Source organism: Alexandromys fortis, unplaced genomic scaffold, assembly GCF_014885135.2.
Source record: "Alexandromys fortis isolate MF-2015 unplaced genomic scaffold, M_Fortis_MF-2015_v1.1 scaffold_103, whole genome shotgun sequence".
Classification (NCBI taxonomy): domain Eukaryota; kingdom Metazoa; phylum Chordata; class Mammalia; order Rodentia; family Cricetidae; genus Alexandromys; species Alexandromys fortis.
Window position 1 is genome coordinate 2,074,079 of NW_026067978.1, and position 15,639 is coordinate 2,089,717.

Below are 15,639 nucleotides of genomic sequence, written 5' to 3' on the forward strand. Positions count from 1 at the left end.
CCTATTAAAGGGCTGCAGGAGTTGCAGCATTGGGAAGGCTGAGAACGACTGACACAGGGCATGGGTATAAGACACAGACACAGTCATGCTACATCCTGCCTCACATCCATGCAACCTACAGGTTTCTGTTGTTGGAAGTCTTTCTTTTTAGTTTATCTATGTATTTACTTATTTTGGTTTTTCAAAACAGAGTTCCTCTGTGTAGCTTTGGAGCCTATCCTGGAACTCGCTCTGTAGACCAGGCTGGCCTCAAACTCAGGGATCCGCCCGCCTCTGCCTCCCAAGTGCTGGGATTAAAGGTGTGTACCACCACAATCCAGCTTGTCATTTGTTCTCTTTTGAGGACTTTTGGCACGAGCTAGCAATCATCAGGCAAAACATTACACTGTGAGCTGCTACAGTCTGCAGCAATGTCCTTAGCCAACTGACAAGGCCAGAAGCTCAGGATGGCCAAGCATGCCCGCCCTATCATCTCCAGGCAAAGAGAGAACAAGAGCATCCAAAGCTTGTAGGGCAGGTGGCGTACCTTTCCCATAAAAGGATGAGTCTTTTCAGACCTTGTGGTCCACATACAGCTAACAGCCACTGTTGAATTGGCTCTGTGACACAAAGCCAACCATGGTTCTGACTGGAATGGGCTGTAGCAGCCAAGGGATGGCACCATGGTCTCCTTTCACAGATGAACCCCCTCACGCTAAGGCCTTCCCTGGGGAGCAAAGCAGCACGGACGGCATGGTTTGAAGAGCCCACACTGGTACCTGGCTCTACCAACTCACTGTCATGTGCTTCTGGGCAAAGTACTTAAACTGTGATTCCTCATCTGCAGAGATTATAACGCTTACTTCAAAGGCTGCGGGGAGTTAAAAGTTCCTTTATGTGGCTAGGAAGAACACCTGACATCCTAATTACAGTGTCATTACTAGACTTTATAGTTATAATGGGAGCAGAGCTGGGTCAAGAGCTGGCATTCCCGAACCCGTGCCACTCAAACCTACCCCCAGCCACCTTTCAGGACTTGTGCCGGGAAAGGGGTCAGCATGACTTGAATATACCCAGTCACACTAAGGACTCTGCTTGTAAAAGAAAACAATCATGAGGGTTGGGGTGGAGGTGGTGGCGCACGCCTTTAATCCCAGCACTTGGGAGGCAGAGGCGGGCGGATCTCAGTGAGTTCGAAGCCAGCCTGGTCTACAAAGCAAGTTCCAGGACAGCCAGGACTGTTACACAGAGAAACCTTGTCTCAAAAAACAAACTTGGTCCAGGCATGATGTTCAACACCATAGCAGAGGCAGAGGCAGAGGCAGGTGGACTTGTTAGTTCGTCCAGGCCAGTCAGGTACACGTAGTGAGACCCTGTCTCAAATGAGCAAAGTCACAACAGGAAAGCCCGTAACGTAAGTAATTTATTGTATCTTCAGGACACGTAACATAGACTCCTCTCGCGGAGAAGGGGCTTTCGGGCAGGAAACTGTCATCTAGACGCGTGCTGCTCACTTGTCATTTTCGTACATGGCTGGGTCTTTCCTCCGGGACCGCTCAAACTCCTGGTTCCCCCAGGTGTAGATCAGATAAAATGCCACAAACGCTGCAACAGTCGAGAGAGAAAAGCTGTGAGCAGAGAGCACAGAACCTCAGCTCCTCTGGGGTGGGGTGGAGCTGGGCTGTGGGAACCAGGCTGGCCTCTGTCGTGCGCCATGTCCTGCCCTCGGTCCTCAGTTTTGACTTCTACCATTCTGCCTGCTCTTCTGTTGTCCCTAGCTTTGACCTCGTTCCGTTTTTGGAGACGGGGTCTTTCTGCGTAGCCCTGGTTATCCTTAAACTCGGAGATCCACCTGTCTCTGCCTCCCAAGTGCTGGGATTAAAGGTGTCTTTGGCTTTTTTTTTTTTTTTTTGAGACAAGGTCTCTGTTTGGCTAACTGTCCTGAAATTAACTATGTAGACCAGACTGGTCTGCAATTCAGAGACCTGCCTGCCTCTGCCTCCTGAATGCATGAATGCCCAGCCTTTGCTTTTTATATTTTATAAGTGTTTCACCTGTATGTATGTTTGTGTGGCAGACTCAGGCCCCGTGACTGAGGCAATAAGAGAGTGCCAGTTCCCTTTGGAGTCACACACAGGTGCTTGTGAATTACGATATGGGTGGTGGGAACGGAACCAGATTCTCTGAAAGAGCAGCAAGTGATTTTAAGTGCTGAGCCATCTCCAGCTCTATGTTTTTGAGACAGGCTCTTACTATATGGCCCTTGGGGACCTGAACTCCCTATGTAGACCAGGCTGGCTTCAAACTACGTAGATCCACCTTCCTCTGCCTCGGGAATGAAAAAATGAAACTTATGCCCTCAGAAATGCTGGAACGCAGGGATTAAATGCAGGCATTATCATGACCAGAAACTACTTTTAATAAGAGGTTAAAAAACGGTTACAATTACACACCCATTTTATAAGCAACCAAAATAATGACCAGAAGATTTAGCTTTGACCTTCCTAGTCTCTCTTCTTAACACCAAATGAAAAATTTCATGAGATAACTAAAGATGAAATTTACCTAACATAAACGTCACTGACCGGGCGATGGTGGGGCACGCCTTTAATCCCAGCACTCAGGAAGCAGAGGCAGGCGGATCTCTGTGAGTTCGAGACCAACCTGGTCTACAAAACTAGTTCCAGGACAGGCTCCAAAGCCTCAGAGAAACCCTGTCTCGAAAAACCAAAATAAATAAATAAATAAATAATCAAACTTCACTGTCTTAAAAGCACATTTCAAGTTGCTGTGCTGGCAAATGCCTATAATCCCAGCCAGCAGTCCCGAGGACAAGGCAGTAAAATCACAAGTGTGAGGCCAGCCTGGGTTCCACACCAAGATCGGGCGGACCTCAACCTCTCCATCAAATTCAAGTGTACCTTCCACGGGTTCCTGGCATATTCGCAATGCCATGACACCGTCAGCAAATCGGCGCATCGCTAACACAAGACATTGCATCAGCACTGCAGCACTGCAGCACTGATAGCGGACAGCGATGACCTCAGAGGGGGACGCGGGAATCATCCGAGTGACCTTAGGCCAGTCACTCCGATATGGTGACAACTCCACGTCTGGTCGGGGATGTGGGAAAGAAAGGTGCGCCCTCCCCCGCCCGCCCGGCACTCACGCGGCGCCACGCGCAGGATGCGCTCGCGAGTGCGGCGCAGCACGTTGGGGATGCCTTTGCTGAAGAAGTTTGGGAAGGCGCGCTGCTCAAAGGGTGACAAGCTGTAGGAGATCACGTGACGCATCCGCGTCAGATTCCCGAACTCGCGGCCCATGGTGGCGGCGGCCCTAAGGACGGAGGACACAAGCGTGGCTTAGGCCCGCAAGGAACTCCCACCGCCCCGTACCGACCCTCGCCACCAGGTCACCTCTACCTCTACCACGCTGAGCCCGGCTTCAATGTCACTTCCGGAAGGGGCGGAAGTCGAGCCTGGAAATCTTAATGTCATTTCCGGGCACTACCATTTTCCGTCTGTCTCCAGGGGGAGACGACGACCAGCCCTAAAGAGAAAATGGCCTGGACCGCGGACCTGGGAGTGGCCTTGCGCGTGGGCGGGAGTTGCCCGGGGCCAAGAGGGAGGGAGCGGGGCTTACAGGTGCAGAACCGGTTCTTCAAGAGGCTGGGTGGTGCTTAGCGGAGCACGTGTGCCTTACCGGAGCGTAGTGGACGTGTGGGCGGGCTTATGTTAGTATGTGGGCGGAGCTTGGAAAGATATTGGGGGGCTTGGTGAGTGCCTGGCCCGGATTTTAGCAATGGAGAGAGTTTAGGTGAACGTCCGTGAGGCTCCCGCCGTGAATGGGGCGGGGCCTTTAGGTGCATAGAGCGTGGTTTGTGCCAATGGACGGGGCTTGTGGCGTGTGGGCGTTCCAAGACCTGGTTCTTACTGCTTAGTGCCAGGGATTTCGTTGGATAGATACCAGGGCTGGAAGCTGCCCAAAGAGGGAAAAAGGGGACTTTGTCCTCCTGGCTGTCCCTTAGCGGAGGAGTGCCAGTTGCATGGGATCCCCGTAACCAAAAGGGGGTGGACTGTAAACAGACCCTCATGACTGCAGCACAAAGTTAGGGACACTGGGTCTAGGGCTACGGTAAACGCTGCCTAGGAAACCACTGGCAGCCGGTAGACTTGTCGAGGATGTGACACAAACGTTTCTCCCAGTTCAGTTACAAATCAGCAGCTCTCCGTCAGCCAGTTGTCAGACGCGGATCGTGGTCATGGGAGCTATAGAGGGGCTTCAGTTCGGGCAGGGTGTGTCATCGAGCCCCGGCTCTTTCCTCTATGGAACTATTGTGTTTTCCCTAAAGTGCATTCTCCTAACTAGTACTGTCCTGTGGGACTCACGGACCTTTCTGTTTGTCCCAATGCCTGTAAATGGGATGACTGGCCAATTATAATCTGGCGATCAAACTGGGGCGGCGGCTTGGCAAACCCTGAGCTTCAGTTTTGCAAGGGTTTGGCTTTATTGATCAGGTGCTGCGCACACTGACTTTTTAATCTTGTGTTATGAGTATGGGTTCACTTTCATCCAGAAGATGATCACCTTCCGAGGGGCCCTAGGTAACCCCTCCTTGCATGGTGGTGCACTTGCCCCTGGTTCTCCTAAAACACTATCTAGCCTGGTCTCAGCTCCAAGGCAGGAACACAAATACTTTAGTCAAGGACTAAAATACTGTCGTGAATTCTGCCATCTGGGTGGCTTGTTAAAAAATAAATAAGACCTACATATAATAGTACATATTAAATATGTTTAAGTATGTACTACTTGCATATATCTCAAAACCTTTCGACTAGAGTATGGTCACATGAATTGTAGACCAAAACAAGGACACTAGGATATTGTACTTTTCATTACTTTTTTTTTAATATTTATTTATTTATTATGTATACAATATTCTGTCTGTGTGTATGCCTGCAGGCCAGAAGAGGGCGCCAGACCCCATTACAGATGGTTGTGAGCCACCATGTGGTTGCTGGGAATTGAACTCAGGACCTTTGGAAGAGCAGGCAGTGCTCTTAACCTCTGAGCCATCTCTCCAGCCCTTTTCATTACTTTTAAAATATGTATTTTGCCCCTTGGTTGTGACTTAGCTGAGGAGCACAACCCGGAACAAAAAAAAAAGTTGAAGAGGCAGAACCTGAAAAACTAAGTCCTGGACCCACGTGTAGTGAGTGAATAGGAGGATGGTGGAGCATTTCCTCGAGTGGAAAGGGCTCACAGACGCTGAGAATACTTGGGAACCAGAAGAAAATTTAGATTGTCCAGAATTAATTGAAGCATTTCTTAGTTTTCAAAAAGCTGGTAATGAAAAAGATGGTACAGAAAGGAAATCTTGTCTGACAGTGAATCTGATAAGAGCAGATCGAAGAAGGAAAGAGCTGCTGCCGACAAACCCAGGGACTTTGCCAGGGCTCTTGATCTTGAATGAATAACCGGTGCCACAGACAGCAGTGGAGAACCAGTGTTTCTCACGAAACAGAGGCCTCAGATGAGGCGGACTTGGTGCTGGCAAAGGAGAAGACTGACATGAAGTGTCCTCAGATTGTCATCGCCTTTAACGAGAGGCTAACGTGACATTCTTGTTCAGAAGATGAGGCGCAATAATTGCACACACACACGTACAATCTGGGTCTTACATTTTTAATTACTAGTGTGGAAAAATGGCATTCTAATGAAAATCAAGTTTGATGTGCTGGTTTTGAAAGTATTGACAGTAGTTGGGATATTTTTGGTTTTTGTTCTGCATCAAAAGGCACTGATTCCTTTGAGCAAATAAAAGCTTTCTGTAGTTGCTTCCTTTAGATAAAATATGTATTCTGTGTGCAAAGGGCAGGGGCACATTGAGTACAGGTCAGAGGAACCTGTAGGAGTCTCCTCTCCCCTTCTGCCATGCGGATCTTAGAGACTGGATGCACGTTTGTAGGACTGAATTTTGGTCATTGGGCTTGGTGGCAAGTGCTTTTATTCTCAGAGCCATCTTGCCGTCCAGATAGATATTGTGGGTTTTTTTTAAAAAAAAAATGTTATTTTCATTTTATAGTTGGTGTTTTATATTCCTAAGGGTGCCAGAAATGGAGTCACAGGTGGTCATGAGCCACATAATTTGTTCTGGAAGAGTAACCACTGCCCTTAACTGCTGAGCAATCTTTCCAGTCCCAGGATGTTGTATTTTTAAATTGGTCAAGATTAAAGGTGATGTCCTCTTTTTAAAAATAATTTATTTTTATTATTTTATGCGCCTTGCTGTTTTGCCTGCGTGCAATCTGTGTAAAGATGTCTGATCTTGGAGTTACAGAAAGTTGTGAGCTACCATGTGGGTGACTGGGATTTGAACCCAGGTCCTCTGGAAAAACAGTCAGTGCTCTTTAAGGACTGAGCCATCTCTCTAGCTCCATAATGGCCTCTTTTTATTTTGAAATGGGGTCTCCATAGTATGTAGCCCTAGCTTTCCTAGAGCCCTCTCTGTAGACCAGGCTGGCCTTGAACTCATAGAGATCCACCTGCCTGTACCTTCTGAGTGCTGGGATTAAAGGTGTGCATCACACCTGCAGCCCCCCTCCCCCGGCTGCTGCCATGTCTTCTTTTAAAGCACACTATGAGTAACTGTTGTCCTATGCCAAATTTCCATGCCTTGTACTAAGGACCCTGGCCAGGCTGAACAGCCTAATGTCACTCTGGAATTTCTGTACTCATCGTGACTTCCTGTGTTCCCAACTCACTGTGCAATATGTAACCAGTTAGTACTAAGGCAGTGAGAGCTGTGGAGATGGTGAATCAAGAGAAAAAAAAAACAAACCTAATACTTCTGCAGTTACGTCTCCAGCCCTAAGATATTTTGTTTTATAATTCTGCGGGTTTCTCTTGGGTTCTCAGCTGTGTGAGTAGTCCATGAGGGTGATAATACTTGGTGGGTTTGAAGTAAATGTCAGGGAAAATGGAAAAAAAGCTAAGTAGACAAATCTTCACCTAATGAGAGCAAATTGTATAAAAATGTGCTCACAGCTGACCCATAGAGTGATGAAACATGACCTACAGCTAGGCATCCTTGAGGTCTGATTGCAGAAGTGAAGCTGGTCCTCCACACCTAGATTTTATTTAAGGACAACACCAGGGCTTTCTCAGTCTTTAGAAAGAAGACCGGCGTGGGGAGATGCATTCCTTCCTAGTTCTCCCAAGCCATGGCACTTCACAGCAAACTCCGGTTTGGATTTTGCTGCTTTGCCTGGCTGTGTTTTCTTACTAGCCTCAGCTTTCAGGCTTCTAGGGGAGAATCCCAGACTGGAGCCAATGCAGCTTTGGAGTCTGAGGCAGATCCTTGGTCCTTGCTGCTGCCTGTAGACGGGACGGACAGTCCAGGTCTCCTGCCTCCCCTCTTTAAGGTCCTGTCTGATAGGAGAGGGGAGGCCCCTAAGCTGCAACCTGACTCCAGAGCGCTCTACTACATGAAAAAGCTCTATAAGACATATGCTACCAAGGAAGGGGTTCCTAAACCCAGCAGAAGTCACCTCTACAACACTGTTCGGCTCTTCAGCCCCTCTACCAAGCACGAGCCAGCGCCTGGCAACCAGGTGACAGGTGGGTAAGAGCAAATTGTTCAACTGGGTGGAGAGAGGAGACAGGAGCTTCAGTGTTTCTGTTACTAAGAGAAGCCAGGCTTTGATTTGAATTTGTTTGTTCTGAGGCAAGATCTTACCCTGTCACCCAGGTTCTACTCAAACTCTGCATCCTCCTGCCTCAGCCCTTGAGTACTGGGATCATGCAGGTTTACAGCATCACACATTTTTTTCTTTTGGCATTATTCTCAGTATCTGAGTCAAACAAATTAGTTCTTTCCTTTTTGAGACAGGCACTCTGTAGATCAGGCTGGTCTTGAACTCTTGATCTGCCTGCCTCTGCCTCTCAAGTGCTGGGACTAAAGGCGTGCACCACCACAGCACAGCTTTAATTTTTTTCTTAAGTTCTTGAATTCTTTTTTGGTGTGGTGGTGCTAAGGATCAAATAGGGTTGTGGGACTCATACATGATAGCTAAGCCCTCTGTTACTACATCCCTGGGCAGGAGCGCTGATTCCACTGTTTGCTTGGTGTGTGTATATGTGTGTGTGTATATATGTGTGTGTGTGTGTTGTTAGCTTAAACCATCATCAGCTAAGAAACTAGTATGCTTGGGCAGTGGTGGCAGTTTTAATCCAGCACTCAGGAGGCAGAGGCAGGCAGACTCTTTGAGTTCAATGTCAGTCTGGTCTACAGAGCAAGTTCCAGGATAGTCAGGACTACACAAAGAAGCCCTGTCTTTAAAAAACTGTAAAAAGAAAAAATTTAGTATGATAGATTTTTGTTTTGTTTGAACTTTCCCACCCTCTTCCCTCCCTCCTCTCTCTCTTTTTTTTTTTTTTTTTTTTGTTTTTTTTGTTTTTTTTGTTTTTCAAGACAGGGTTTCTCTGTGGCTTTGGAGCCTGTCCTGGAACTAGCTCTGTAGACCAGGCTGGTCTCGAACTCACAGAGATCCGCCTGTCTCTGCCTCCCTCCTCTCTTTTGAGACTGACCTCAAAACTCGCAGTGACCCCACCTGCCTTAGTGCTGGGGTCACAGGCCTGTAACAGCACACTAGCTCAGTATGTCAAGGCTAGAGGAGTAATGTCTTGAAAGACCAGGGAAGGAGGTGGAAATTTTTAATTAAAAAAAAAAAAAGAAAATCTAAAAAAAAAAAAAATAGCTAGCATCTCTTTCTATTCTGCCAAGTGGTTGGCCTAGCATTGTGCCGAAACCTCGCTTTGAGCCAGTAGTGGCCGTGATGAATGGGACGTTTCCCTCTCGCTCGGTTTCCTGTGAGAGGAAAGTTTCAGTCTCCATCTGGCACAGTACAAACTGTATGGCTGAGATATAGCACAGTTTATGTTGAGAGTGCCAGATGCCCAGAGTTTGACCTCCAGAAGTCAAGCAGGGCGCAGTGACACGTGACTTTAATTCTAGCCCTCAGGGGGCAGGGGCAGGCTGATCTCCGAGCTCAGAGCAGAGCCAGCTGGGTCTACCCAAAGAGTTCCAGACCAGCTAGGGCTACAGATGAGACCCGTCTCAACAATAAAAACAAACAAAAAACCCCCCCAAACCTCAAAGTGTTAGTCAACAATGGGAACAGGCCGGGTGGTGGTGACACACGCCTTTAATCCCAGCACTGGGGGGGGGGGGCAGAGACAGGCGGACCTCTGTGAGTTCAAGGCCAGCCTGGTCCACAGGGTGAGTTTCAGGACAGGCTCCCAAGCTACAGAGAAACCCTGTCTTAAAAAAACAAAAACAGCGGGAACAGTTTGGTAAGAAAGAGTCGGGGAAGCTTTAAAAACCAGCAATGAAAATCCCGGGGCTTTTGCGATGGCATTGTGGGTGAAGGCTTTTTCCACCAACCTGACAGCCTTAGTTCAGTTCCCAGGTCCCCAAGTTGTCTACCTTCATACGTGTGCCACAGAGTGTGTGTCCATTAACAACCCCCACACACATACTCCTGCACACACACACACCGCGGCCACCAGTTCACAGTGTAAGGAAAACCATCATGACTGTACAGGGCGTCTGTTGAAAGCCCCCCTTCCTCCTGCTGGAGTCTTAGCGCCCCCATTTGTTTCCAATCTCACGTGGCAGTCAGATGTTCTCAATTGACGAGCTTCATCCAGGCCCAGTGAGTGTTGCTTCTGATGGTCTCCTGGCTACATCCTCAGTGGGGATGCCACCAAAGGGAGACCTTCTTCTCACCTGCCTGTGTTGGAGCGAGCTGTTGGGTCTAGAACTGGGATGTAATGATAGTCTCTTGCTTTACCTCTCCAGGAATGCTGATCTCACTTTTATGGGGACAAAATGTATTTGCATGTGTGGATTGGGAGTGGGGTCATGTCTGGAGGTCAGAGAAAGGCTTTCCGAAGTTGGATCTCTCCCTCCACCATGTAGATCCTAGAGTTCAAACTCAAGTTCTCAAACGGAGCAGCGATCCTCCTGACTCACTGAACTCTGAGCTCCACTCAACTGCTCTACACTCTCAGACAGGCCAGGCAGGCCGCCTAGAACTCAGTCAGTAGTCAAAGGGGCTATTGACCTCCTGGGCCTCTTGCCTCTACCTTCTGAGGCTTCAGTCACCCCATGTGGGTGTGGGCGGTGCCTTTGTCTCTCGGAACCAGTTCAGGTTGACCTCAAATTTGCTAGGTAGCTGAGAATGACCTTTACCTCCCAAGAGAGCAGGATTATGGGTTTGGGCTACAAGGTCCAGTCTCTTTTGTGTGTGTGTGGGGGGGGGAATGTGTGTGTGAGGGTGTGTGTGTGTGTGTGTGTGTGTGTGTGAGAGAGAGAGAGAGAGAGAGAGAGAGAGAGAGAGAGAGAGAGAGAGAGAGAGAATGTGTGTGTGTGTGTGTGTGTGTGTTTGATTGAGGCAGTCTCACAATATATCCCAAGCTGGTGCCAATCCTTCAAAGTGATCATATCACAAAAAAACCTCACCTCCCTACCCAACTCAAGGCATGACCCCAGGCCCTTGTGCATGCCAGGCAAGTGCTCCGCCCCTGAGTAACACACCCAGACCCTCTATAATTTCCTTCTAAACCCCTTCTTTGCTTTGTTTTTGAGGCTTAAGGAAGTAGGGGAGGAGGAGGACAGGAAACTGCTTATGACTGACTACCAATTCTTCCACCTCACTTCCTGCTCCCTCCAGTTTGTCCCCAAGCACTACTTACTGGTTGGTGGCTTCTCTTCTCAGGACCCCTGCCGATGGCGGACCTGCTGTTTAACCTGGATCGGGTGACAGCCATGGAACACTTGCTCAAGTCAGTCTTGCTGTACGCGCTCAACAACTCGGCTACTTCCTCCTCCACTGCAACCTGTGTGGGGGACCTCGTGGTAAAGGAGCCCGAGTCTTCCGGCAAGGCTCTCCTCCGGGTGCCATACTCATTTACCTTGAAGAAACACAGATGGATCGAGATGGATGTGACCTCCCTCCTCCAGCCTCTGGTGGACTCCAGCGAGAGAAGCATTCATATGTCCGTCAATTTTACATGCACAAAAGACCAGGCCCCGGAGGACGGGGTGTTTAGCATGCCTCTGTCCGTGCCTCCCTCGCTCATCTTGTATCTCAACGACACCAGTGCACAGGCCTATCACTCCTGGCATTCCCCTCACTCTTCCCAGAGGCCTTTGCAGCATCCTGGCCAAGGCAGCGTGGCCACCCAGCCTGTGCAAGAAAAGGCTGCCGAGGTCGAAAGATCTGCCCGGCACCGTCGAGGGCAGAAAACCAGCCACTTGGAAGCCAAGAAGCCACATCTTACAGCCTCTTTCAATCTCAGCGAATACTTCAAACAGTTTCTTTTCCCCCAAAATGAGTGTGAACTCCATGACTTCAGGCTGAGTTTCAGTCAGCTCAAATGGGACAACTGGATCGTGGCCCCACACAGATACAACCCCAGGTACTGTAAAGGGGACTGTCCCAGGGCGGTCAGGCATCGGTATGGGTCTCCCGTGCACACCATGGTTCAGAATATCATCTATGAGAAGCTGGACCCCTCCGTGCCAAGGCCTTCATGTGTCCCTGGCAAATACAGCCCCTTGAGCGTGTTGACCATTGAACCCGACGGCTCCATTGCTTACAAAGAGTACGAAGACATGATAGCTACCAGATGTACCTGTCGTTAGCATGGGCCTGCTCCACCAACACTTTGAGCCCGTCTGGCAGAGCAACCCTGTGGGCTTTAGCATGCCTGGACAGAGAGCTTCACGTGACCAATCGCTCCATGTCACTCTGCACACTGTGTGAGGGGGGGGGAGTGTGTGTCAATGAGTGTGTTGTGGGTAGCATCTCTGGGTGTAAAGGGCACAACACTGATTGTTGCCACAAACCACGTGAAATGCTTGTGCGGCGCTCTTCCTTTTTCTCTTCCCATGAGTGTCTCTGATGCACAAACTCGTTAGCACAAGTCCCGAGTGGAAATGTAGCTGTGAACACTTAGTGTGCTGTGGTTTTATGTGATAGAAGAATAAATTCCTGTTTATGGCATAAATTGTGTTCTACTAAAAGATCACTTTTTTTTTCAAAACAGGGTTTCTCTATGAACTCATTCTGTAGACCAGGCTGGCTTTGAACTCACACAGATCCGCCTGCCTCTGCCTCCAGAGTGCTGGCACCCTTGGCTGACTGCAGCTCTTTCTCAGAGGGAAATGAACTTCGTTCCTGAACCCTGGTGAAGACAGAGTCAATGAGACTGTAGGTAGGGTGGATGGGCCACGTCCCCTGAGTGACTTTGAACATCATATTCTGTTCACAGCTGGCTTGTGTCAATCAGTTGAGTCACATAAAAAAAAAAAAAAACATAATGTGGTCCATTAATTTAAGGGAAATTGGTTTTTTGCCTTTCCCATGAAAATCTGTTAATTTTTTTTTTCTGAGACAGGATCTCAACAATGTAGCCCTGGATGTCCTGGAACTCACAATGTAGACCAGGCTGGCCTCAAACTCAGAATTTGCCTCCTAAGCTGGGATCAAAGGTGTGCACCACCACGCTTGGCTTCACTGCTCTTTCTGCTTTTTTAATGGGTATTGGTATTTTGCCTGTGTATGTGGTTGTGTGACATTGTCAGATCCCTGGAACTGGAGTTGCAGACAGTTATGAGCTGACGTGTGGATGCTGGGAATTGAACCCTGTCCTTTGGAAGAGCAGCCAGTGTTCTTAATCACTGAGCCATCTCTCCAGCCCCCAGTGTTCAATTAAAACGTTCTTTCTTTCACAATCTCATACATAGGTATAATGTACCTTTGTATGCCCTAAGCTTTGGTTTTACTTTGGTTACAGTATTTTTTGGTTGTGTGAGACAGGGTTTCATGTAGCCCAGGCTTGCCTCAAACTCACTACATAACCCTATGTTGCCTTAAACTCCTGATCCTTCTGCCTTCATCTCTCAGATGTTGAGATCACAGGCATATATGTTAAGGATTTTTTAATATATTTGTGTGTGTAGGGTGCATGTGTGCCACAGTGCACATGCAGAGATCAGAGGACAATTTCTGGAGTCCATTTTCTCTTTCCACCTTCAAGTGGGATCTGGGGCTTGAATTCAGGTCTTCAGTCTTGCACAACGAGGGCTTTACCCTCTGAGCCCAGCCCTGGGTTGAAGATTTTAAAGGTATTTTTATGTGCATTTTTAAAAAGGTCTGGCTTGACAGAAGGAAGCCAAGGACGTTTCGAGTTAGTTGTTTCTGTTTCTTTTTGTCTCCAATGGTTTGCTTTTTGCCAGTCTCTCTCAGTTCATGCCTGGACTTCTCCCAGGCGGGCTCAACTCTGCTCCTACTGAGTGACACTGGCAGTGACTGGTCTACTCCGACTCCTCTTATCTGGACCCAGGGGCTCTGTGGGGTTTTCACTGTGAAAGCAACTTAGAGGTACTGATTTCTAAAAGTGCTTTAGGTGCTTTATGTGTCTGAGTGCTTCGCCTGCATGTATGTAAGTGCACCACGAGTCTGCCTGGTGTGTGGAGGTCAGAAGGTGCTGGATCTCCTGGACCTGAATTTCCTTGCTTGTGAGCCACCATGTGGAATCTGGCAGCCTCTGCAGGAGCCACAAGTGCTCTTAACCTCTAAGCCATCCATCTCTCCGGCCCCAAGAACTTAATTTCGCTTTTTAACTATCTTTATGTGTGTGGGTGTTTTGTCCAGATGTACGTCTGTGCACCTTGTGCACGTCTGGTACCCACAGAGAACAACGCCTCCTCCCCCAGAGTCCTAGTGCCCTTAATCTCTGAGCCATTCATTGTTCCAGCCGCATTTTGTTACTGCGATTAGTAACACAAATGAAGTCAGTGTTTCATTTCCCTTGGCTATACCCCTAGGAGAACTGTTGACTTAGTATTCGGTCTTTTGTTTCTGGGAAGACAGGGTCTCATTATGTTGCCCTGACTGGCCTTAAACTCAAGAGATACCCACACTTCTGTCTCCCCAGTATGGGTATTAAAGGTGTGCACCACCGTACTTCATGTAAACACCCTGGCCTTAGATTTGTGATCTTCCTGCTTCCACTTCCCAGTGCTAGGGTTATAGGTCTCAGTCTCCATGCAGCTGTACAGTGTCTCTTTAGCCGTTTGGGAGTGGGCTGGACTATTTTCCCAAGCAGCCACAGCAGTGTAGGAAGGCCTCGCTGTCCCTGTACCCTCTTACTCTGACCTTGTTTCCCTGCAGCCAGCCAGAGGCGTGTGAAGCAGTAGTTCAGTGTGGGGAGGGTTAGCATCCTCCTAAAGACATGATGCTGGAGGGTCTCTGTAGGCCGTATTAGTGTATATCTTCTCTGCGGCTGGGGAGACTGTTCAGCAGCTGAGGGCTCTTACTGCTCTTCCAGAGGAGTTGGGCTTAATTCCAAGCACCCTTGTGAGTTTACTCACAGACACCTGTAAATCAAGGGGATCCAGCAGATGCTTGTGATTAGAAATAAAATCTTAGAGATGTCAGGTTTGTTTCAGGTTCTTTACCTGCTTTGTAATTGGATCATTTGTGTTTCTTTTATGAGTTGAATTCTTTGTTTATTCAAAGTACAGGTTCCAAATGTTTCCCCATTCTATGGATTGTCTTTTCAGTTAACGTAAATCTTTTTTTTTTTTTTTTCATTCTTGGTACCCAGAGAGCAGAGAGGCTAGAAAAGGGTGCTGGATTTCCTGGAGCTAGAATTCCTACCATGAGAGTGCTGGGAACTGAACTCAGGTTCTCTGAAAGAGCAACCAGAATGCTCGACTGCTCAATCATCTCCTCAGCCCCTGTCTCTTCACCTTTTTATATTTTTGTTTTGGTTTGGCTTTTTTTGGAGACAGGATCTCTCTACAGAGCCCTAGCTATCCTGGAACTCACTCTGTAGACCAGGCTGGCCTTGAACTCAGTGATCCCCCTGCCTCTGCCTCCTGAGTGCTGGAATTAAAGGCATATACCACCTATGCATGGCTATCTTTTTAAAGTTATGTTTATATCATTTTGGTGTCACACATTTTTAACACAGCACACAGTTGGCAGGTCTCTGTGAGTTTGAGGCCAACTTGGTCCACAGAGTGAGTTCCAGGCCAGCCATAGATACTTAGTGAGACCCTGTTTCCAGAAAATACATTTCCTTACTGTGTGTAGACATATGTGTGTGGGCACGCATGTGCCACGGTGTGTGTGGCAGTCAGAGGGCAACTTTCAGGAACTGATTCTCCCCTTTCACCTTGTGGGTTCCAGGTGAAACCTGGGGATTGCCGGATTTGATGACAGATGCCTCTACCTGCCGAGCCACCCCCCCCCCAGCTGTCTTCTTAGCTCTTATGATTAAATACATGTGTCATAACAATCTACCACACTGTCCATATGTAAGCATATGGGTCTGTGACATCAACTGGCATTCACACCATTGCCCGGTCAGCACATTTCCAGAAGTTTTCCTTCAAACCAAACAAATGTCACTCACTGTGTGCTCACCTGCCCTGATACGCCCCATTCTACGCTGTCCGGGAATTAGCCTCTTCTGGGGCCTCCTCCACGTGTTCTCATTCAGGACTCACGCTTTGGTGTGCATCCTATTTTACTAGTGTAACGTTGTCAATGCATTATGTACCAACACTTTTAGGCGGAAGGA

At 48.3% G+C, this 15,639-nt stretch overlaps 2 protein-coding genes across 3 annotated transcripts; one reads left to right on the top strand and one right to left on the bottom strand.

The window, feature by feature from the left end:
* Positions 1–1,384: 1,384 nt before the first annotated feature.
* On the bottom strand, positions 1,385–3,554 carry Uqcrq (ubiquinol-cytochrome c reductase complex III subunit VII). Of its 2 annotated transcripts, XM_050157765.1 has the most exons (3): positions 3,402–3,554; positions 3,149–3,315; positions 1,385–1,584 (listed from the first exon to the last, which is right to left on the bottom strand). In XM_050157765.1, the coding sequence occupies exons 2-3, from the start codon at positions 3,300–3,302 to the stop codon at positions 1,490–1,492; spliced, it is 249 nt and encodes an 82-aa protein (XP_050013722.1). In that variant the 5' UTR covers positions 3,303–3,315; positions 3,402–3,554; the 3' UTR covers positions 1,385–1,489. The 2 variants fall into 2 exon arrangements, with proteins under 2 accessions (XP_050013722.1, XP_050013723.1); XM_050157766.1 differs by lacking the exon at positions 3,402–3,554 and having other exon boundaries at positions 3,149–3,395.
* Positions 3,555–4,900: 1,346 nt separating this feature from the next.
* Positions 4,901–12,042, top strand: Gdf9 (growth differentiation factor 9). The gene is made up of 2 exons (XM_050157693.1): positions 4,901–7,599; positions 10,761–12,042. Exons 1-2 carry the CDS (start codon positions 7,203–7,205, stop codon positions 11,687–11,689), a joined length of 1,326 nt encoding a protein of 441 aa, XP_050013650.1. The 5' UTR covers positions 4,901–7,202; the 3' UTR covers positions 11,690–12,042.
* Positions 12,043–15,639: the final 3,597 nt, after the last annotated feature.

Excerpts from the sequence above, each read along its gene's own strand:
- Uqcrq (XM_050157765.1), bottom strand. The coding sequence starts at position 3,302 with ATGGGCCGCGAGTTCGGGAATCTGACGCGGATGCGTCACGTGATCTCC. Across the intron at positions 1,585-3,148 it reads CATCCTGCGCGTGGCGCCGC|CGTTTGTGGCATTTTATCTG; the intron begins GTGAGTGCCGGG and ends CGACTGTTGCAG.
- Gdf9 (XM_050157693.1), top strand. The coding sequence starts at position 7,203 with ATGGCACTTCACAGCAAACTCCGGTTTGGATTTTGCTGCTTTGCCTGG. Across the intron at positions 7,600-10,760 it reads GCCTGGCAACCAGGTGACAG|GACCCCTGCCGATGGCGGAC; the intron begins GTGGGTAAGAGC and ends TTCTCTTCTCAG.